The sequence below is a fragment of the Carex rostrata genome, chromosome 12, assembly GCF_964058835.1.
Source record: "Carex rostrata chromosome 12, lpCarRost1.2, whole genome shotgun sequence".
Taxonomy (NCBI): Eukaryota; Viridiplantae; Streptophyta; class Magnoliopsida; order Poales; family Cyperaceae; genus Carex; species Carex rostrata.
Window position 1 is genome coordinate 13111072 of NC_135929.1, and position 23301 is coordinate 13134372.

The 23301-nt window shown below is 35.6% G+C and overlaps 4 protein-coding genes across 4 annotated transcripts; all 4 read right to left on the reverse strand.

Moving 5' to 3' along the window:
• Nucleotides 1-1796: 1796 nt before the first annotated feature.
• LOC144563072 (Excinuclease ABC, C subunit, N-terminal) lies at nucleotides 1797-4306 on the reverse strand. Its single transcript, XM_078312444.1, has 4 exons — nucleotides 4132-4306; nucleotides 3709-3847; nucleotides 3214-3347; nucleotides 1797-2540 (listed from the first exon to the last, which is right to left on the reverse strand). Exons 1-4 carry the CDS (start codon nucleotides 4239-4241, stop codon nucleotides 2012-2014), a joined length of 912 nt encoding a protein of 303 aa, XP_078168570.1. The 5' UTR covers nucleotides 4242-4306; the 3' UTR covers nucleotides 1797-2011.
• Nucleotides 4307-5050: 744 nt separating this feature from the next.
• On the reverse strand, nucleotides 5051-6402 carry LOC144562721 (uncharacterized protein At4g14100-like). The gene is made up of 2 exons (XM_078311962.1): nucleotides 5624-6402; nucleotides 5051-5403 (listed from the first exon to the last, which is right to left on the reverse strand). The coding sequence occupies exons 1-2, from the start codon at nucleotides 6189-6191 to the stop codon at nucleotides 5240-5242; spliced, it is 732 nt and encodes a 243-aa protein (XP_078168088.1). The 5' UTR covers nucleotides 6192-6402; the 3' UTR covers nucleotides 5051-5239.
• A 238-nt stretch (nucleotides 6403-6640) lies between these two features.
• On the reverse strand, nucleotides 6641-11694 carry LOC144562720 (uncharacterized). The gene is made up of 3 exons (XM_078311961.1): nucleotides 10204-11694; nucleotides 8085-8938; nucleotides 6641-7154 (listed from the first exon to the last, which is right to left on the reverse strand). Exons 1-3 carry the CDS (start codon nucleotides 11539-11541, stop codon nucleotides 7016-7018), a joined length of 2331 nt encoding a protein of 776 aa, XP_078168087.1. The 5' UTR covers nucleotides 11542-11694; the 3' UTR covers nucleotides 6641-7015.
• An 8460-nt stretch (nucleotides 11695-20154) lies between these two features.
• LOC144563524 (protein LURP-one-related 15-like) lies at nucleotides 20155-20911 on the reverse strand. The gene is made up of 2 exons (XM_078313014.1): nucleotides 20405-20911; nucleotides 20155-20296 (listed from the first exon to the last, which is right to left on the reverse strand). Exons 1-2 carry the CDS (start codon nucleotides 20900-20902, stop codon nucleotides 20156-20158), a joined length of 639 nt encoding a protein of 212 aa, XP_078169140.1. The 5' UTR covers nucleotides 20903-20911; the 3' UTR covers nucleotide 20155.
• Between the last annotated feature and the right edge of the window lie 2390 nt (nucleotides 20912-23301).

Below are 23301 nucleotides of genomic sequence, written 5' to 3' on the forward strand. Positions count from 1 at the left end.
TTAATTTTTTTAATTATGTATATTAAAATAAATTTAATTGAATTTTTCTTTAGTCCGGTCTTCTGATAAATTATCAAATGTGTGTGTGTTTAAAGTTTTGTGGTTCAAATTCTTCACTGTGATTGTGAGAAACTTGGTTTAAATTTTGTGCTTCTAGTTTTACATTTTATGCTTCTGACTTTTTCTATCTAAGTTTTATAGTTATGTCCAGTTAGTGATTGTGAAAAATATACTCGAGATACCCGTGCCCGTATACTCTAGTACCCGTCATACCCGTACCCGAGGCGTACCCGTACCCGTACCAGTGCCCGGGTATGCCCGGACCGCCCATGCCCGCCCGACTGTTAATACACTAGGGGGAACAAGAGTGTGGGGATAATTATAATTATTCAAAATTAATTACGCTTACTTTTAGTACTCATAATTGTACATTTCACTAATCTAGCTAAATAATGAGAATTCTTTTTACAAACCATAAATAAGAAAATGAATTTTAAAGAACCAAATTGATAGATTTTTTTTTTTTTACAAAAATCATAAGTACTGATTAAGCAATTCGATTCAGCCAGTAATTCCAACTAAACCCCTCGGTCCCAAGTCCCAACATTTATACTATAGGAGAATTTTGGAACCATATGAACTCGTTAATTATACTATTTATCATCTATGAATGTTTCTGGAACCATATCAGTAATTATTCGTTCGTGTCCCCTGATTATTTTTAGAAAATTATTCTGTGACTATTTTTAGGAAATTGTGCCATGACTATTTTTGGAATGAACTCGTAATTATTCGTGTGCCGTGACTACTTTTAGAAAATTTGGCACGATACGGCACGTGGTCATGCAAGTCACGTGTAATTAAGACCGTTGGATCTTGACCAAATGGTGAATATTGAATAAACTAACCTAAATTATGATCAAATGGTCACGTGAGTCACGTTTGGGCACGGCGTGACCATTCACGTGCCGTGACCACCCCTTGACATTCTGGTTACTCAGTCAGAGCACAACATGACACGAGATCAAAGTTACGGTGTGTTAGTTGATAGTACCTGTCTGTCCAGTTATGAATGAAGGAGATAATTATAATTAGTAGGATGATAGTTGTAAAAGATTTTTATTGTAAGGCTTGAAAGCATAATTAATTCCATAATTTTTGACACAGTCCAGCAAAAAACACTGAAGAAAATGAGAAAGGTTGTGTTGTTCCTCACTTCCTCTTTGGATAGGGTAAAAGAAAAAGCAATAATTATATATATATATATATCATGAATTGAACTCCACTGTAAAATGTTTTTGGCTTTTCATTTCTCCATCGAAAACCAAATTAAGGTGCTGTGTCCATGACACTTTGAAAGTAATATATATATCTTTATTAATTTGTACAAATGGAATATAAGTGAGGGTGAGGGTGAGGGTATTGTTAGAAACTAATATTAGTCTGAAAGCTGGCCAGCTGGCTGATAGAGTGATAGGTAGTGCTACATTGACCTAATTAATTCATTGTTCATTTGTTCTAATTTCATGACTACCTTTCAAAAAGTGGAGTGAATTACTGAATAATTAAGATTTAAGTGTAGTGTTGTTAATTAAGATTGTTTTCCACAAACTCTGATAATTAAGAAGGGTCATAAAATTTCCACTACTATTCTATTTTATTTCATGAGTAAATTAAGCCATATTCATTTGATGGAGACAACTTGCCAACTTGCCAACTAATCAGAGAACATTTCCTCTTTAATTACTCTTATCTGAAAAAAGTAATCAGTTTACTCACTTGATAGTATATACTATATAGTGGCACCTCTTTTGGGTTCTAGAGAAAACCCTTTTCAAATCAAAGACTAAGCAAGTACCAGAACAAATAAATAATAATTACAATTAGCTAGCTAATCAACAGCATCCAATCCTCACTACAACAACTCACTGGTGCTATTGACTTATTTCACAAAGTACATACATATGTGCCAAGGGGCAAGGGGGTCTTCACTTATGCCACATTTAATATATCACAATTCAATCACACATGGTGATATTGTCAGATCAATTGTACTAGAGATGACCTTTCTGGCGCGCCTTTTACCCAACCGAACCACACAACTCAGTGGCGTTACCAAATCTATCACATTGTTATCTTCTGAAGGAATTCCATCTCCAGTATTACAACAGATTGCTTCATTAAATCTTTGTGGAGAAAATATCATCTCATCTGATTTTACCACATCCTCCTCTTTGTTTTGGTTTTCAAATCCATCTATGGAACATCCCTCCAGCTCTTCGCATCTTTCGTAATTCTTCTCTAATTCTAACTCATCATTAAATTTTTCCGAACAAAATACTTCCTCCATGGAATTAAAATCATGTTGCTGGGCTTCTTCGCAATTTTCATCGTTTCTGTTTGAAGAAGAACATCCCTTTGAATAGCAAGCTAGTTCATCCATTCCACAAATACTAAATTTCATCTGGTTCGGTAATTTGGGGCAGCCGGCCGAGAATTTTGTGTACTTGGTAGAGAAGAAATTCACAGTAAGGTTCAAGCTGATAAAAATAAATTTAGTATTTAGATAATTGTCAAATAATATTCAGGAAATAAATTTATCAAAAAACATCTTAATCCTTTTAGCAAAACAAAAACACAATCACTTGACAATTCTTTACTTTGACAATCTTAACAATCCTAAATAAAGCTCAAATTTGAAATCCAATATTATAGGCATGATCTACATTATCCCCATATCATGTCTATACAAAATGATAAGGTTTGGTATATTTTTCACAGTACATCAAGAGACTTGAAAATTCAATGGTGCAAAATTAACAATCCTTGACACATCAATAAAAGAAATAATAGAATTGGATGAATTTTGATTTTTAGGCTATTCTATATGTCATATAACATACCTATAATTTTTTCATTTTTTTTTTAAAAACCATTATCAAGATTGTCAAAAATAACTATTGTTAAGGGGTCCTTCCTAGCTATACTGCCAATCGTCCCAAATTAAATATTGTATCATGTTTTTGGTTTTTCTTGTATCATTGATCTGTAAAATTAAGATGCAGCAAAATAGTTCGAAAAATTGGAACCCACAAACCGTCGCCATTTTCTGTTGGGGTCAGTACCAGCCTGTACCATGTCAAAGTGGCATCCTTTGTTTTAAATTGGAAACCGAACTTAAAAGAATGAAAAAAGAAAAAAAAAATTGCATACTTCTCCCATGATGGAAGGTTGAGCATTGTATAGGCGAGTTTGATTTTGTTGGCCAACCCTCCAAGAGATTTGAAATTGGAGGCCGCTTTTCTGACAGCTAGGGACTCAGTTGGGTGTTGCCATGCCCATTCAAACTGCACAAAAAAAAAAAAAAAAAAAAAAAAATACTTTGGTCTAGTCTTGAACTAAGCTATCAAATCAAGTACCTAGCACAGCAAGACAACATTAACCATAGCACAAAATTGATACTGTTGCAAACCAAGCCCTAGGTCAGTGGGTCAGGATATGACCCGACAATTCACATTTGGACAGCTGAACCATTACAATAATATATAAACATCAGAAAATCAAAAAGGAAAACTGAAATCAAAAGCAGAACCTGCCATGCATACATGCACAACACTTGCTGATCTGACCTGATTGGTGGTTCACTCAACCCGACAAAGTTACATGTTTTGATGAAAAAAGTTAAGAAAGAAGGAGATGAAAGAGAACCTGAAGAGCAGTGATATTTGAAGGGAAGCCGTAGATACAAAGAACCATCTCCCAAGGCCGCCCCTTTTTGGTCCGCGATGCACCGCACCTTATTTCTCCATTATGCTGCCTTATCCTTCTTCTCGGGTTGACGGTGAACCTAATATAGAGAAGAAGCAAAGGAAAAAAGAATATAAGAAAAACAGTTCAACAGCAGTTGCAGACAGACTAGCCTCAATGTAAATAGAAGCTAGTTGGAATGTAAGAACTCTAGGGTAGTAGAAGTTAGGAAGCAATTTGTCAAACACCTTGAGTGCAGAACAATAAAATTGAAAAGAAAAGGAGGTAAATAAGAAAATCCCATAAATGGCTGATGAGACAGACGTATTAGAGAAAGAAAAAGTAGATTAAGATTAAGATTAAGATGAAGATATGAAGACCCACCCGATATAGGTGCGGGATTTGTGGCGGGGGCAAAGGGAGGATAGAAGGTAACATGCGAAGAAGCCATCTTGGTTGTCTTCTTCTTCGTTTTCCTTTATCCTTCTTCCCATATCTATCTTTAATTTGCTCTCTCTCTCTCTCTCTCGCTCGCTCTCTCCCTTGGACCTTAATTTCCGATGAGATGAGATGAGATGAGATGAGATTCTCATTTGTTTTTGTTTTCGAAATTTGACCGTTGGAAAGTTTGACTGGCGAGGCGGTGGTCCCGACCCTGGAAGCGGAATAGATATAATAATTATTATATTATCGAAGGATGGTGTGGGACAGTGGGTGTGGGACCCTCAGTCATAGATGAGATGAGATGAGATGACATGACAATTGACAAGGAACGTGAAACTGGACCCTCCAGTACAATCTACGCCTCCTGAGTCCCGAGTCCCGAGTCCCGATTGGAAAGGGAAAGGAAATTCATTTCCCGAGTCCCGAGTCCCGATTGGAAAGGGAAAGGGAAACCAAATAGTAATATTTAAGCATATATATATATATATATATATATAAATTGAGAAGCTAGCTAGCCTCAGCCCTCAGGTGAGACTATACTAATATTTATGCATATACATCTGTATTGTATTTGTATTTGTATTATCAATTTCTATTTCTATTTTAAAAAATTTCTATTATGAAGCAGGTTTTTAGCCAAATTGCGCGCCGAACAAAAAGGAAGAAAAAGGGAGATGAGTTCTCTTCCACTATAAAATGTTTGGCACATGCTTCTCTTCCATTCTTTTAATTATGTTTGTGAATTATATATATATATTCTCATCACCTACAAACATAATCACAACATTTTTACTTCAATTCAATTTTGTTTCGGTGAAACCACACTAATTACAATTAATTACAAGAAGAATATATTACATGAGTAAATATATGTATTTCAGTGATCTATAAATCACAAATGTAATTAAAATATGTTAAAAACATCAAGAATTAAAAATCATCTTAGCTAGTAGGAACCGAAAAACCAATGAAGAATCCAGAGACGAGATGTAGATGTTGTGAACATATATGGTCTTAATTAATTTTGTGGGATGAAATTATATTATGGTTAATAGTAAGACCATTGTGAAAGGGAAACAATATTTCTGGGTTCTCTAATTGCTGTACCAGTTGTTGTCATATTATTTTTGTGAAAGCAATAAGCAGGTGTTTGCCATGCCGAATCCTCAAGAACTGCTCCTACTTCGTACGTCATCACGTGAGCGGTTCTTCCTGTATTTTTTGCAATCAACATCGATCGATCATGAGTATGTATATATATATCATGCATGCATTAATTAATACTTATCATCAGAAAATTGCTATATTAATTGTTTTGGAACTCCAACACACCTACACTATGGATTGTTACAAATTAATATATACCAGAATCAGATGGAGAACTTAACTTAATTAATTGAAAGAATTAGTTACTTTAGGCTACCATGCATACCAGTGTAGAAGACCCACTTGACGGGGCGCTTGGTGTCGACATCCTGGTAGTACCAGATGAAGTCTGCTTTAGTCCAGGCGTCGCACAGGAAATTGTCCACACGGGCCTGGCCGAGGTATGTGGCACCGTCGAGCCAGTTGGGTCTAAGCAAACCAACATCGAGCTGAGCAGAGCGGCAGCTGAGGGGTTCCTCCTTGTAGTAGAAGAAGGAGGTGCCGTTGTTCCACTCCAGGTCGAAGAAACGGGGCCCGCCGAGCTGGTCCTTAATGATGTGGAGGTTGCGGCCTCCTGGCCAGTCATACCAGAGGTCGGCTAGGGACAGATCGTTGGAGTAGTTCATGAACAGCACCGCATGGAACTGCTCCGGCCATGGCTCTGGCTCTGGCTCTGGCTCTGGCTCTGGGGTGGGGGCTTTGTCAGAGAGAGCAGTACTGCACGTGGCGGGTGATGAGAGGAGGAAGGACAGCATGAGAAAGAAAGAGATCAGAGCCACCGCCATTTGTGAAATATCTCGATCTTCTGAAGACTCAAAATCTATCTCATCAGTTGGTGGTACATACCATACCATATATTCAGCGAGGTTAATTAGACAGGTCACAGACTCACAGGTGAGTGAGTGAGTGAGTGAGCGAGTGGTTAATTCGGAGCGGGGACCATATCATACATGCATCATCTTATCTCTATATATCTTGATATTTCTCTCTCACACTCGCTCACACCTGCTGCTGCCGGATAATGATTTTTCTTTTTCTTTTTCTTTTTCTTTTTCTTTTCTCTTTTGTGTGAATAGTTTTTCTAAAATGTTTAATAACTTTATAGATATGCATTTAAAAACCAAAGAATGAAGCTCAACTCACGCATTCAATACGAACCAAACATGTATTTTGAATGAACTAAAAATAAAAAAGAGAGCATTTCAATTGAATCTCCTTTTCATTCAAGGTCAAGGATGCAGGGGAAAACAAAGGAAGTGGAGACCGACACCTCGACTAGATCTAGATGGTGATGGTCACAGCATTCAATAATTAATATTTACCAATTACCATACATCTCTAATCACAGAATTAAGTCATGACGAGGGAGGAAAGAGGAATCTCTTCTCTTCGGATGCATGCATGCATTACAAATGATCATCTTTCTTCCCCTCTTTTTCTCAATTTCTCTCTTCTTTTTTTCCTTTTAATAAATCATGCCCGAAAGAGCAAATTCATAACACCAAATTCAAAACAACGGGAGAATTGAGATACAACTGCAAGCTATTGTTTTCCTGAAATCTCTTTTCTACTCCTCTCGAAAGAGGCAAACCCACATACTGCTTGCCTTTTTCTTTCCTATTGGAAACTGATTGTATTTTTTTTTTCTTATTAATTCAAAATGTTTATCTCCCCCTTTTCACGTCGGGGGATCATCCTTCTGATTAAACAACCATGGCGAACGCACAGCTGGGTCAGCTAAAAACAGACTTTCTGCATGCGGACTTGCAGGACTTGAGTTTGCGGCTTCGATTGAGCCATTCATCTTCCATTGATCCCTGTTGTTGCAATTACACAAAATATTATATTTCCGAGTAATATATGATCAAGTATTAACATAACAAGTCAACAATGAATGTAGAAACACACAACTGGAATCTACCACTTCAGACTCAACCTAACAAAACCAGGACCCAAGCAAATGGAAACATGAACATAAATTCGACGAATAAATAACTGTTGTGAACATGTCACTTCCGTATGAAATCCTGAAGGTTTAAGTTAAGCTTGTTCAAGCCTATAACAGCTAGTTGAGAAATTAACTTATAGGAGCTTCTCTAGAGACTCGAGCACAGTCAATTAATTGAAAATTTAACTGAAGTGTTTTTCAGCAAATATCAAACTATTTCCTTCCACCTAGACTTTCATAAGAAAAGTCAGGTAAGTCGTAAATAATAATTCAATCAGTCAATTTTAGAGGGCCTGCAAATTTATGAAGATAATTTAGGAAAATAAATCAAAGGCAAGTCAATTTCGGATTTTGTACAATAGAGTATTGAGCACATGGCAAGGATCAGACAATGAGTGAACTAAGAAGAAAACAATAATACAAAGCCAAAAGGACTACAATTGAAATGCATGGCTACTCAAGCTGGATCGAGCCAAATGAGATTTTGCTTTGTTCTAATCACCGGTAAATTGTAATAAGTTTAAAGACTGTTCCATAAAGACAAAACAAATTAACTAAAACTGTCAACATCAAAGCCTACGGTACAGTGATACTTTTGCTACTCCATTGAACATAATCTCATTTAAGTTTTATGATTTTCTCGGAGTAAAAAATAAATCAATGAAGATCTTTTTCATTTACAAACATTATATTTCCTTATCTAAGAACATTTGCTATACATTTAATCTGGCAGGGAAAGCCACTTCACATTCTTTCTTAAAATGAATAAATATCTAAGAAAATAATTGATGATGCTTACTTGGACCAGTGTTGAGTCGGAGAAAGCTCAGAGTGATTCACTGTATCCAACACGGCAGGACCAAATCTCCCCACCATACTATGAGGCAGGAAAAGGCTCTCTTCATTCGGTACAGGGGCAGGCATTGACATAGGTATGTGCACCGGCTGTACTGGTAGAGGTACTGACACTGGTAATGGTAAAGCTGGTCTTATACCACCCAAATGCCTTGGTGAATGCACATCACCAATAAAACCTGTTGCTGCACCGGTTTCTTCCTTAGGTGCAAATCCACTCTTACTGCCTCCAACAGACCCAAGGGAATTTTGGGTTAATGGGGCACCCCAAAGCTGCCAAGGACCTGTTTCATTACTTCCTGAATCCTGCACAGCTGAAGAAAAGGGTTTATGACCATCATCAGATACCCTATTTCGCAATAGCGGGGACTGGATGGGAGAAGGTTTGCTTATCTTCCCACTTTCACTTGATATAAACCCAGTGCCTAAGTCGAGGGGTAAATTGTCAAGAGACTCTGAAACAGGTCCAAGTAATGCGATTGCATCAGGATCGAATGATGGGTCTTCAAATTGCTCCTGTTCTTCAACTACCGGAGGGGGTGGAACTGGATCTTTAACCGGACGGAATAGGCAGGTACTGGGTGGAGCATACATCGGGAAAGGTAAGGTTGGTCGGCTGAAGATTGGCGGTGTGTTGAAGTAGCGGTTAGGTGGTGCGATATAGGTCTCAAAGGCGCCAATTTGGTAATTTGGCACAGTTGAGGTTTGATCAGGGGTAGGAGAGACTGGGTTCCGCTTGAAGAGTTGGTGCCATGCTTTTTTGGGGGCTGGTGGAGGGGGTTGTTTCTCTAAACTTACCTACAAAGAGAGCATAAGAAGTAGTGTAAAAAAGAGAGTAAGATCAGAATCAGTCCCAGTCTTTTGAGGTTTTTTCTTAAATCAGACAAAAAGAATTTCTATTAGATAAGGTCCCGGAACTAACAGTTTTGTCCGTTGAGGCCCTGTATTTCATGCTGAAGTGATAGGTTAGAGAAATACATGCACACACAAAAATGATTAAAGAAAAAAGAACTAACAATAATATGTTCAAAATTTGAAAGGTTTGATATTTTTAGTGTAAACAATAGTTAAACAAATTGCAGTTAGCATTGAGAAGTACTTTAACATAACATCTTTTGGATAACCAACCAAAGTGCTCAAATTGAATAATAATCCAAAGTACAGTGGCTCAAGTAAGATAAAAAAAAAATAAGTTCAGTGGATATATTCACCCCTCTAAAGTGCACAAAAATAAGTGGGATCAAATGCCTCTGTAATATGAGGTCCAGCGCATCTCCACTTTTGAAAATTAATATTTAAAAACACAAAAACTCGAACAGCAAAAAAATAAGGTTTTACATATCTGTATTTGTTCTGAATGCCAAACCAAGACCATATCTTAGCATGGTCTTGGTTTGCACCAGAAGTACCAAAAGAAAGCACATAGAAAGACAACAACAAGAATTAATTTTCATGAACCTCTTGATTCCCACAGAACCAAACAGAGATGTTGTAGCTGTTTATGAGTAATTCGAAAGAATGAAATGTCAACATCTAACAATTTTATTCGTCTTTTTAAGTTTTATTTTTCTACTATCAACTCTTATAAAAGTGAAGCCATGATGGAGACAAATTTTGCAGAATATTTTCTCACTCATATTTCAACAAGTATGATCATCTGAGATTTCAGTATTGGATGAAGCTGGTTTTGTGAGAGATGGAGCTATACCAGAAGTACTGCATAATATCATATGGATTCCAGTTGTTTTTTTTTTTCCCTTTATGAATTGATGACTTGAGACTCATTAAAATCAAGGCTTAATTAAATTTTACAATAGAGGCAACCTATTGGTATGTTTTTAGAATTATGAACCACATTGTTAGGTGTGGTGCAAAGAATTAATTATCCAAAATTTAACTAATTATTTTATTAATAAGTAAAATTTCTAGAACTATGATGGCATTACCAGCAGCAGGGTGCTTGCTTAGGGTATTTTTGTTTATACTGGAGTTTAGGGCTGGTTTTTGTGTCATCAGTACCAGTACTTCCATAAAACACAAAAAAAATATTTAAAGAAACTCACCGGCCGATTGATTTTGGTATCGGAGCTCTTATCGTCCCCATTTGGCAAAACCTTGTGAAGGGTACCAGCACCAACTTGACCATCTCTCTTCACCGCATAACTCTGGTTACCAAACCCAGTACCGTTTTTTGACGCTCTACTTACTGAAGGGACATTAGGAGAAGAACTCGGGTTGCTTCCACCAAAAAACGAAGCCCCCGAGAAACCTTTAAAATTACCAGCAACAGTACTAAAATACTTCTGCCTAGTACTCTGTTGTACAATTTTGTTGGTACCAGTTCCATGACATGTACCAATACTATCTCCCTTCTTATCCAACTCTTTCCTTTTCCCAGTTTCCCTAATAATGGACCTCTTATCAATTTCTTCACAATCTGAGTTGCTCATATTAGAACTTCTATCTTTCTCTCTTCTTCTTTCTCTGTCCTGCCTCTTTTTGTCAGCTTCTTTCTTGCCATCTCTCTCTCCAACTGGTGTGACACCTTTGGACCTCTCTTCAGCCTCTAACTTGTCATCTCTTAGCTTTCTTCTCTCTTCTACTAACCGTGCCACCTCTTCCCGCTGCTTTCTCTCTTCTTCTTCCAGCATCTCCTTCTCTAACCTTGCTAATCTCTTTTCTTCAGCTTTCCTTCTCGCCTTTTCAGTTCTATTTTCTTGCAAATTACCTCCATTCTGTCCTCTTTTAGACCGTTTGGAGTCACCGTCATCAGACACATTATCATCTGATGATGCAAACCCAAAAACTCTCCTACAAATCCATCTGAAAACGAAACTGCAAAATGATACAATCCTGCCAACTTTACAACCAACGGACAAAGAATTGTCTTGAGATAAACACCTGTGAGTCTCATCTAACCAATAAGTGGAATCAGTGCTCAAGAAATGGCTGCACAACCACCTGCTCTTTTCCCCAAAATTACCAACCTGACCTGGGAGCTCGAGAACAGGCCTCTTGGAGACGTGGCCGCAAGTGGAGCACATGAAGCGGCCCCCACCACCTGGATTCTGGTCGCGGTAAGGCGTGAGGCAGTTGCGGCAGCGTCTGGTGGCGGTTTTGCGTAGCTTGTGGAGTTCAATAGCTTGCTCCCGGCGAAGCTCACGGAGCCTAGCAGAGCGGCGGGCCCGCCAAGCAGAGAGGCGGGGAAGGATGTACTCGTACCAGAGGAGGGTAAGGAGGAGGACGGCAGCACAAGCGATTCGAGGTGAGGTGGCCTCGAATCGGAAACCAGGTGGGAGGAAGTGAGAGAGGGCCCACAAGAGCATGAGTGGGATGACAAGGTAAGGAAGCATGGAGGCGAGTCGGCGCGACCACCGCTGGACGACGCACAGTATGCACATTTGGGGAGGGGGAGGGGGAGGGGGCGGAGGAGGAGCCGTAACCCTAGCTGGGAGTAAACCCTAATCCGAATCCTAACCCTAGGTAGATCGAGGGGGCGGAGGAGGGGGGAGAGTTGCGACTGGAGACTTGAGACTTGAGACTTGAGTGGGTCCCGTAGGTAAGGGGAAGAGAAACGAGGGGAGGAGATGAGAGAAGGGGATGGATGGATAGGTGGGTTCATAGGCCGATAGGGATTAGGGAGGAGACGAGACGAGATGTGCTTGCTGCTTTTTTTCTTTTTTATTTTATTTTATTATAAATTCATTTCCTCTTTCTTTTCTTTTTTCTTCTTCTTCCACCTTCGTCGTCGTTTTGACCATTTTATTTTTTTTACCAAAACTAAAAAATGTTTCTTCCTTGTTAATATTCTTAGAGAAATGAGAAATGAGAAATGAGGAGAAATGTTCTTTTCTTCCTCGGATTGCCATTGCCTATTTTACCTTTGCCTTGCGCTTTCTTTTCTTCACGCCATATATTGGAATCTTATTTTACTTTATTTCATATAGGTTCAATATTGCTACATCACTCGTCAACAGTCTTTCAAATGTATTGTTTTCATTTCCAATTTTGTTCATTCAAAAAAATTAAAAACTTATATATATATATATCTAATCTATCAATAATATGCAAAATAAAAAACTATACCCATACGATGGTCGCATGATTAATTCGGATCCACGCGAATCATTTTAAATTGTTAATCGTGCCTCCTGCGTCTTATAAATTTGATAAAATTTGTATCTTCAACATGGCAACTAAAATGTAAGCATGATATAAAATCATCATATTATAAAATGCTGCTTAATTTGCTTAGCTGACATTAATTTATATATACATGATTCATATTTTACTCTGGAGCAATAGGAGCTTGCTATTCCATACATTGACACATTTAGATAACATGTTGAGTGAGACTAAACCGTTCAATATGATTCTCCATATGAAAATATACTTACAATTTAAATTTTATATTTTAATAAAAATAATATATGTTATCACATGATCATCATAAAAAAAATGTTATATATAGAGTATGGCTAATATAACATCAGTGTCATTTCAGTCTATATATATAACACCAACTTCAAAACTTATCAAATTGAGTTCAAATGGTGAATCCAAACCGTTCAAACCCATCTACTTCAATATATAGTTGTGCGTTTACATGTAAAATTTATGAGTTTTTGAGTTTATTTGGTATCAAGTCAAGCGGTCAAATGTGTGAGTTTTTAAGTTAAATTTTAATACATTCATTTTTCAGTTTTTTTGCCGCTTGATTTGATACTAAAATAACTCGAAAATATAAAAAGTTTACATGTAAACGCATCACTCATGAAGTAAATTGGTTTGAACGGTTTAGATTTACCATTTGAACTCGATTTGATAGGTTTTGGAGTTGGTATTATATAGATTGAAATAACACTGATATTATATTAGCCATACTCTAATATATATGTTATCGCATGATCGACCATATATATCAACATAACCATCTATATATGCATGCATGTTGATATGGATCCGCATTTAATTTGAAAGGTATATTTTGATTTATTTGCCTTTAGAATGCTAAGTTAGGATTTTGAGCTCCTGTGCTGCTAATTAAATAATTATCTAATAACTACGTACAATATAATTGTCTTTCTGCATCTCTACATCAATGTTTTCTAACTTAATGTCTGGGTTCGCCAAGCTCTTTTGTGAATTCAACTAAAAAATCTATTGAATTGACTTTAAATAATGAATTCAAACTATTGAAATCCATGTATCTTACGAGTGATGCGTCAACATGCGAGAGAGAGAGAGAGATTGGCTAATATCAAAATATTTGCTTTTAGGCCGTGGAACAAATGCTTTGATTTTTACATTTTCAAAGTCTAAATAGTTGAGTCAAACCGTTTAACATTCAATCTATATTAAAATGTACTTGGAGATCAAATTTTATAATTTTTATAATTTTTTTACTATTTATTAAGTCACTTTTAAAATAACTGTTTTCAATAGTCTAGAAATTTTTTTACTCTTTATTAAAATCAACAATTTTAAAACTGACTTAATAAATAGTAAAATAGGTCCAAAAAATATATAAAATTTGGTATCTGTTCGCACAAAAGCGTGCACACAAAGTTTCAGGTACAGCGAGGTGTACCCTTTTAAACCGTGATTTAGCTTTTGAATTATGTTGCAAGTGCACAGCTTTCGTTCAAGAGTATAACCAGGTATCGATCCTCAGGAACGGTACAATTCTATTCTAGTTCACTACTTATCCTAGTTAGGTACTAGAAGTGTCAAGTTTGGTTTGAGTTTGTTTTAAATTTCTAAATTCAATAACAGAAGATAACAAAAAAATAAATGTTGGTTCAAATTGATTTAAAATGAAGTTTCCAGGGTTTTAGATTTCATCCTCAACCTTGCCTCTCTGGACCTTCACGCGACTCGCATGCTTTCGCATGCGACCCTTGTGACGCGACCCGCGTGGTCCTCGAGTGAATGCAGCATTGAACCCGTTTCTGAGTTATTTACTTGTGCAAGGATCTATTGACCGTACCTAAAGTTCCTGAACCTCAACTTTCATTTATTGGCTTAATGAACCTAGTAAGGAATTGCAATTTCACCTTCTTAGATCTACAACCTCAAACTTTCGTTTACAAGTGTTCAATCTAAGTCATTTGATCGGTTTGCTAAAGGTATCCACTATCTCTCAATAGATGGAAATCTCACCTCTCGGTTCAATTGATCTACCTTTTCAGATCTAAGACCTACCTCAAGTACTTGATCAAATTGCAAGAAATATCAAGGTCTCAATATTAGAAGAGATGCAAGAAACATTCAACAATAGACAACAGGATTCAATTAAGCAATCACAATCAAGCAATGGAAGAATAATACTCAATCAAATGAACACAAGAACAACTCAAATTCAAATTCAATGCATCACAAACAAGGTTTTAGATTACATCAACCCTAGAAACAAGATAGATCTACTAAAGCATCATAAAGAAAGAGAAAAGAGAAGAAATCATGATAAAACCGAAGGAGGAATTGGATCTAAGAAGAATCTTCACTCCTCAACTCCTTCTCTTTCTTGAACGACACTCCAAAGGTCTTGAGACTTTGAAATCTTAAATTTCTGAACTCCCCCCAGTGGCAGTGGTGGTCTATTTATAGCTTTCCCCAAACGATCCTTCGAATTTGGGCCTTTACTGGGCTTCATTGGGCCTCCGCTGTCTGCTCTGGGGACTCTTGACGCGAGTTGCGTCACCAGTGATGCGACCCGCATCAAAGTTTGTTTGATGCGCCTCGCGTCTGTGGTAATGTCAGGGCGTGATGCTACCAGCGTCAGGTCTGATGCTACCCGCGTCAGGTCTGATGCTACCCGCATTGGCTCTGATGCTACCCGCATCAGAGTCTCAGAATGTCAGTAACTTCCCTGATTTCGCCAGTTTCCTGCAAAATAAGAATGAAAGCGCAGCAGTACAACATTATATAGATATTCAATGTAATATACGCTATTTGATGGTTTAAAATGCAGATTTTGGTACGGGAATTGGTTAGAACAATAGATCAAATATGGTGATATCAGTATCCAAGCACATTTTATATAGATATCACATCTAATGATTTGGATCAAATGTTTTGACTTTGAAAATCAGAAAACCAATTGGTTGCACCACAGCTCTGGAACAAACGTTTTGATATATAAATATGGGGAGGGATCCACTTACAACATTTTGAAAGTTACAACATCTTACAACAATTTGATTTTACAACTTTTAAAGTCCAAATAGTTGATCCAAACCGTTAAACATGATCTCTATATTAAAATGTGCTTGAAGATAAAATTTTACATTTTTTTGAATTTTTTTTACTATATATTAAGTATTTTATAAAAATGGCTGTTTTTAGATAATTTTGGACTACTAAAAAACAAAAGTTTTATAAAATACTTAATAAATAGTAAACACATTTAAAAAAAAAGATTTGATCTCCAAGCATATTTTAATATAAATATCATGTTGAATGGTTTAGACTTTAGATTAATTGTTTAAAATTTGAAAATCACAAAATTAAATTATTATAAAATATTATAACTTTCAAATATTGTAAGTGAATCCTTCTCCGTATATGACTGGAATGATAGTCTAATGCACTTCGTATATGCATGTTATCAATGTTGATTACTTAATAGCATTCAATAATTGTTTGGAGTGAATATGATGTCTTCTTTAAAATAGCGTTTTTCATTGTATAATGTTTACAGTAATAACAATAAAATTGTTTTTTCCCCACGACTCCAACTCAAAATTATTAAGAAAATTTGCGTTGATATCACTTTTCAAAAAAAGGAAAACACACACACACACAAGTTTCCACAATCGTAACTGAAATTTAAATTATTATACATGCATTTTTGTTGCTCTCATTTTTTATTAGTGGTATACACTTAAACCCGAAATTTTTAAAAATACCATTTTCGGAAAATTAATAAACCAAAACACCATTTTCAAAATTTTTTATTAAAAACAGCATGGCCGCTTCTGTGGGAAGCGGCCACATACAATCGGGCCGCTTTGGAGGGCAGCGGCCACTGGAAAACACAAATTTTCTGAATTTTTCTTTTTTTTTTTTTTTTTTTTGAAAACAGAAATTTTTTTATTATTTTTATTTTTTGTATTAAAATATTAGAAATGTTGAATATAATTCTTTGAATATAGATGGAATGCAATATAATTTGATTTATTAGAAAGACTGCAACAAATAACCCGAATCAATATTTTTCAGGCCGGATTTTTCGCGGCTGTAAGAAAAATTAATATATTTCTTTATGTGTTGTTGGAAAAAAATAAAAATGTTTAGATTCTGAGTTATTGATCCCGCTTCAAAAGTCACTTCTAGATAATTCAGAAAATATTGTGATCTTTCTAATACATTTAATTTATAAAAAATTATATCTATTTTGAGAATTATTTTTTAAAAACAATCATTAAATAAATTAAAGTTTTTATTTTTTTTCAAAAATAGATACAACTTTTTATAAATTAAATGTACTAGAAGGATCATAATATTTTCTGGATTACCTAGAAGTGACTTTTGAACCGGGATCAATAACTCAGAATCTAAACATTTTTATTTTTTTCCAATAACACATAAAGAAATATATTAATTTTTCTTACAGCCGCGAAAAATCCGGCCTGAAAAATATAGATTCGGGTTATTTGTTGCAGTCTTTCTAATAAATCAAATTATATTGCATTCCATCTATATTCAAAGAAATATATTCAACATTTCTAATATTTTAATACAAAAAATAAAAATAATAAAAAAAATTCTGTTTTCAAAAAAAAAAAAAAAAAAAAGGAAAAATTCAGAAAATTTGTGTTTTCCAGTGGCCGCTGCCCTCCAAAGCGGCCCGATTGTATGTGGCCGCTTCCCACAGAAGCGGCCATGCTGTTTTTAATAAAAAATTTCGAAAAGGGTGTTTTGGTTTATTAATTTTCCGAAAATGGTATTTTTAAAAATGTCGGCACTTAAACAGATATATCCATGCATGCATGGCTATATGATGAAAATCAAAATTTTAGCTTAGACTCAAATCTGAATTCAAACTCGGGACTCGGGACAGTTTAAATGTTCTTCAATCTTCTTGAATAGTTAGGCACAAGTCTCAAGAAGGAGGTCTCACTAATTCATCATTTCCTATGATAATTAATTGCATAATTAAATTATATTGTGTTTTCTATGAAACTTAATTATCTTGTTATTTTCTAGGTTTCACTATTTATATTTTCTATGTTGTTTTAATTATGTTAGAATTTCCAAAAGTTAGTCATTATATGTTATTAGTTTCTAAGTTGGACTTTTTAGTTTTTTCAAGTTATTTATTATGATGGTTGTATTATAAAAGGAATATAGCTAGTATAACATCAGTGTCATTTCAGTCTATATAACACTAACTTTAAAACCTATTGAATCGACTTCAAACAATGAATCCAAACCATTTAAACTGATCTTCTTCATTAGTTGTGCGTTTGCATGTAAAATTTATAACCTTTTGAATTTATTTGGTATCAAGTCAAGTGGTCAAATGTGTGAGTTTTTAAGTTAATTTTAATACATTCATTTTTTAATTTTTCTACCGCTTGATTTAATACTAAAATAACTCAAAAATATAAAAAGTTTATATGTAAACGCATCACTCATAAAGTAAATTGATTTGAATGGTATAGATTAGTCGTTTGAAGTCTATTCAATCAATTTTGAAGTTAGTGTCATGTGACACCAATGTCATACTAGTCGGACTCTTATAAAAGAGATGACATGTCATTTCTTGAGGGAGTTTTTTTTTTTTTTTGAAAAAGTGGATTCCCATCAATTTCATTAGAAATAAAAAAGTAGTTCAGCTTCCAACTCCAAACAACTGGAGTAAGAAACATTTACAAAATAAATGGAATATACCAGTAACATGCCAGTACCAACTAAAAAGAACAAAAAAGCCACAAAGGCTGAGACAAGATAGAGCCGTTTAGGCTAGTACATCAACATGCCACAAATAACAAAAGATAACTGGAACTACCCTGAAAGTTAGAAACACAAAAACTCCACCAAACTACTAATCAAGGAATTCTAACTCAAGAATATGGGTTAAACCTTCTTGAGCCATATCCACTTCCTCTAATCCATCCACTTATTCTTCCCCTTGAGTACCTATTTGAGTCATAACCTGACAATATAATTTTGGTATCAATATAATTTTTTGAGAGAAATTTTATTCTCGCTTTTGGTACTTAGCATTTTTTGTTTCTAATTCCACTAAGCTGTGTTTGAGACCCATCACTAGCAGAGTCGAGATTCGGGATCAAAATTGCATCAAGTGGTATCAGAGCAACCTATCCATCCTCTTCTTATTGTTCAATATCTCACTAAACCAAACAAAACATATGCATGCAGAGTATAGTTTGGGACGTGTTGTCGTCAAGTTGTATCAAAGCAAGTTCGACAACCACCTTTGCGATTACGTGAAGTTGTATCCCTGACAACCATCAAGTTCACCAACCACCTCCACCCAGTTCAACAACCATAATCATCAACTGTTCTACTCAACAATCTTCGCAACAACAATGACCGATTCGAACTTTGTTGCCATCCTTGAGCGAATGCAACAAAATCACAATGTGTTAATTGAACGAATGCAACAAAACCATACAGCGTTGATTAAATACATTACCGGGATTATAGAGCGCCTTAATCCTAATAAAAATCGCCAGCAACATGACAAAACAATCCTCAACCGCAGCAGTCCACCTTCACCTCCAAATAAAATGCCAACCATTATAGTGGAAGAGCACCAAGAACAACTAGATGAGCTTAAAGATAGGTTTGTCATGGATGAAGAAAGTCAAGGTTTGTTAATTGACACTCCTCCAATCTTTGATGAATACTCTGATGACGAAGACAATGTCAACACTTTGACGAATGAATCCAAGACAAAAATAGAGTCCATTGAAAACTCTTCAAACTTCAATGAAGACAAAAATAGAGTCTGTTGAAGATAGGTTTGTCACGTAGCAATTTATTGGAATTCTATGTTTGTGTCGAAGATGAACACATGCGTAGAAATACCAATGTGAAAGAGATCTACAAAGATTTAATGGTGTTTGATATGAAATTGTGTTGTTTGAAAGAGATCTACGAGGAGAATAAGAAGAAGAGCTGAATTCGAGGTGAAAATACAAGCTTGTGGTCAAGCTTTCATTGGGGGGGGGGGGGGGGGGGGGGGTGAGTATAACAAAAATCAGAATTTCGGCTTGGACTCAAATCCGAATTTGAACTCGGACTCAGACTTGGTACGGATTAATTGTTCTTCAATCTTCTTTGTGTTTTCTTTGAGATTTTATTATGTTACTATATTTTTTAGATTTGACTATTTATATTTCTATGTCATTTTAATTATATTAGAGTTTTCAAGAGTTAGTTAGAATTTCTAAATTCATTATGTGGTGTTACTTTATAAGTTAGATTTTTTAGTTTTTCTAAGTTATTTGTTATGATGGTTGTAATATAAAAGAGATTGCATGTCAGAGTTAACTTTGATATCAATATATTTTTCTTGAGAGAGATAATTTGTTCTCACCTTTGCTATTTAGCATTTTTTTTGTTTTTAATTCCACTAAACTGTTTTCGAGATCTATTACTGGCGGAATCAGAATTTGAGACAAAGATTGCGTCACTATATATATATATACAATGAGCGCGTACCACAGTTTCCACAATGTTATTTATGTGCTTATACTTATAGGGGCTTCAGAAAGGAATAACACGACAATTAAATTTCAACATCTGTAAAAATTAACTTTTTTAATTAACAAAAGTGTTTTATCATTACGCGCAAGTGTTTTTAATAAATCAAAAGAGTTCAATTATAAATTATGAACAACATCCACATTAATTGTAAAATTAACCATTTTGTAGAACAGAAAATCGACCGTATTAGTAATTAGACATAAATAAATAAATAAAACATTAATAGGGAAATTAATTAACCGATCGAAACCCAAAGGATCGAATCTGAATTAATTAAGAACCGGAACTGTCTCTGTCAGCATCTAAAATGGAAGTCATAGCAACAATAAATGCGTAATCCATATTAGTAAAAATCGTCAAGCCATATGCATCCTGCTCAAGTACCATCGTCGTCATATTTTGCCTAACATTCATCTGCCATATATGCATGATATATGTATATTGAGAAATGAATTCAAATCAAAATGAAGTATATAACTATATGAATATGAATATGAATATGATTGAGAGTACGTAATTAACCTGTGCAATGATTCTGTCAGTGTTGCCGAGATAGAAGTTGACTTGCATACTGTTATTGCCCTTCTTGATCTTGAAATCGCAGGTTTCCTTGCTCTTGTTGCCCGCCAAAAACACGTGGAATTCAAGTTTGATTTGGATTATATTTGGTTGTCTAATGGTGCAGATCAAGTTGTCATGCTTTGTGCTGTCCCCTCTGAACATGTTCCATCTCCAGTGCACGCTTCTTAACTTTTTTTGCATGGTAACGATCGGTACACCGTTTACATCGCAAAGCCAACGCTTGTCATGGATGCCCAGGAACCGCCCCTTCAGCTTGAATATCATGTTGCCATTTGCATCTGTCACCGAAGCCGACGCGTCGTCTAGACTAATCGCCTTTTCTACCACTTTTAACTCCACATCGTATGCCACACAATACTGCGCTCCGATCACCCATACCGGTGTTTCCAGCCCCATGATTTTAGGGGCTGGGGCCGGTGGTGCTGGTGGACTCACCATCGGTATTGCAGCCATGCATATATTTTTATTTTGCCTTCTTAATTAATTAATTAATTCGGGTGGGTTTCAATCAATATATATACATATATATATATATATATATATATATATATATATATATATATATGCAATGCAAGGTCATTTAAATTTGTGCAGCTTGCATGGTAGCTAGCTAGCTAGATTAATTCATTTGAATTTTGATGGTGGCGCTGCAATGTCGTTAGTTGCATGCATATATGCCTATCATGCATCAACTGAAACACATATAACTAACTAACTAACTAACTAACTAACTAACTATTATTAGATTTTTCGTTATATCCATCCATGAGATGAGTTGAGTTGAGTTGACCAATTATTATTAATTAATAGAGCAATTATAACATCCCCCGTTCAACCATCCCCGGTTTCTCATTTTGCTCACTCCCACTAGTGAAAAGAATTAGTATCAGCCTATCTGGATCGGTTATATGAAACAACAGATATTAATATCTATCTAGATCGGTTTTTTTAAAAAAACCGATCCTAAAAACTATTAAGATCGGTATTTTTGATCAACCAATTCTAATATATGCACTATTAGGATCGGTTTTTTCGAATTAATCGATTCTAATACTGCAAAAAAAAGAATTAGAATCGGTTGTTTTAAACAATTGAACCTAATTTTTTTTTTTTTGCAGAATTAGGATCGGTTGTTTTAAACAACCGATCCTAATTAATTCCTTTTATAACACTAAAAGGATCAGTTTTTTTGAATTAACTGATCCTAATACTTTTAGGATCTGTTGTTTATTTAACTGATCCTAATAGTATTAGGATCGGGATCCTAATAGTATTAGGATCGGTTATTTACAAATAATCGATCCTGATTGTATTTAGGATCAGTTTTTTCGAATTAACTGATCCTAAAACTATATTTCGCGCTATTAAATTTCAACTTAGCCAAATGTTTCATTTCATGTCTCTCTCTCTCTCTGTCTCCGCTAGCTCCTGCGCGAAGGAAAAGAAAAGGGAAAAAAACCCTGCGCGTGGAGAGCTCCGCCTGCGCCTGCGCTGCGCGAAGGGAAGAACCGCCGCCTCTGCTCCGTCAGCCCTGCCCCCGCACGACCGCTCCACCAGTTGCTCAGCCCGCCTATCAACCTGTGCCTGTCGCTGTCGCTAACCCTAGCCGGCCGCCTCTACAGTAAATAAAAAAAAATCCACAGTCTTATCCAGATTCTCATTTCCATGTTGGTTTCCTTGAAATTAATATTATTATTGTTTGTGATTTTGGAACAGCCGAAGCAGATCCATGAGATCAAGAATTTCCTTCTGACAGCGAGGAGGAAGGATGCCAGATCTGTCAAGATCAAGAGAAGCAAGGATGTGGAGAAGTTCAAGGTGAGGTGTGCCAAGTACCTCTACACTCTCTGTGTATTCGACTCAGAGAAGGCTGACAAGCTCAAGCAACCCCTCCTCCGGGTCAGTTTCTCTTTGCTTTTATTCTTTGAGCATTTTTATGAATTTTGTACTCGAGTTATATTATTTGGATACTATATTTTTATGATATGTAATATTAAATTTCTTGTTATAATATGTAAAATGTTGGTTCTGCAAAAAAAAAAAAAAAAAAAAAACAGAATTAGGATTGGTTGTTTAAAACAACCGATTCTAATTCTGCCAACAAAATGTTCGTTTTGCAAAAAAAAAAAAAATTAGGATCGGTTATTTCAAATAACCGATCCTATTTAGCACTATTAGGATCGGTTATTTTAAACAACCAATCCAAATTAACACCCATTAGGATCGGTTATTCGAAACAACCGATCGTAATTCAAACTTTTAGGATCGGTTGTTTAACCGATCCAGATTAGTTTCATATTAGTATTGCCCAGATCAGAATCGGTTAAATTCCGATCCTAATGTGCATAAATAACTGATCCTAATTCCAGTTTTTTCCACTAGTGTCTATAGTCTATCCCAAGGACGATTTTATATTTATCCAATCTGAGTTAACGAAGTTTTGTATCATGTAAAGGTTAATCGGACCTCCAGATAAAGCCCACCAATTGAGAACTCTGACAGATGGTTACTTTCGAGAGGAGATGTTTTTTTTTTTTTCCAAATATATAAACGTGGCACAGAGTATAAATATGTGATCCATGACCAGATGCATGATGTGTGCTAATTTATAACGAAAGATCAGTGTTTTTTTGCCTCTTTAATTATGTATGAGCTTTGATCTCACGTGAAGTGTTTGTGATTTTATATATGTTTTAGAACCTTAATATATATATTTTGGAGTTGTAAAATTAATTTTGCTCATGAGTTGGGTTAATTCATTTACAAATCTGACCTTTTGCATTTCATTTTTATTAATTAATATAGATGACTAGACTACTATGAAGCAGTGGAGCATC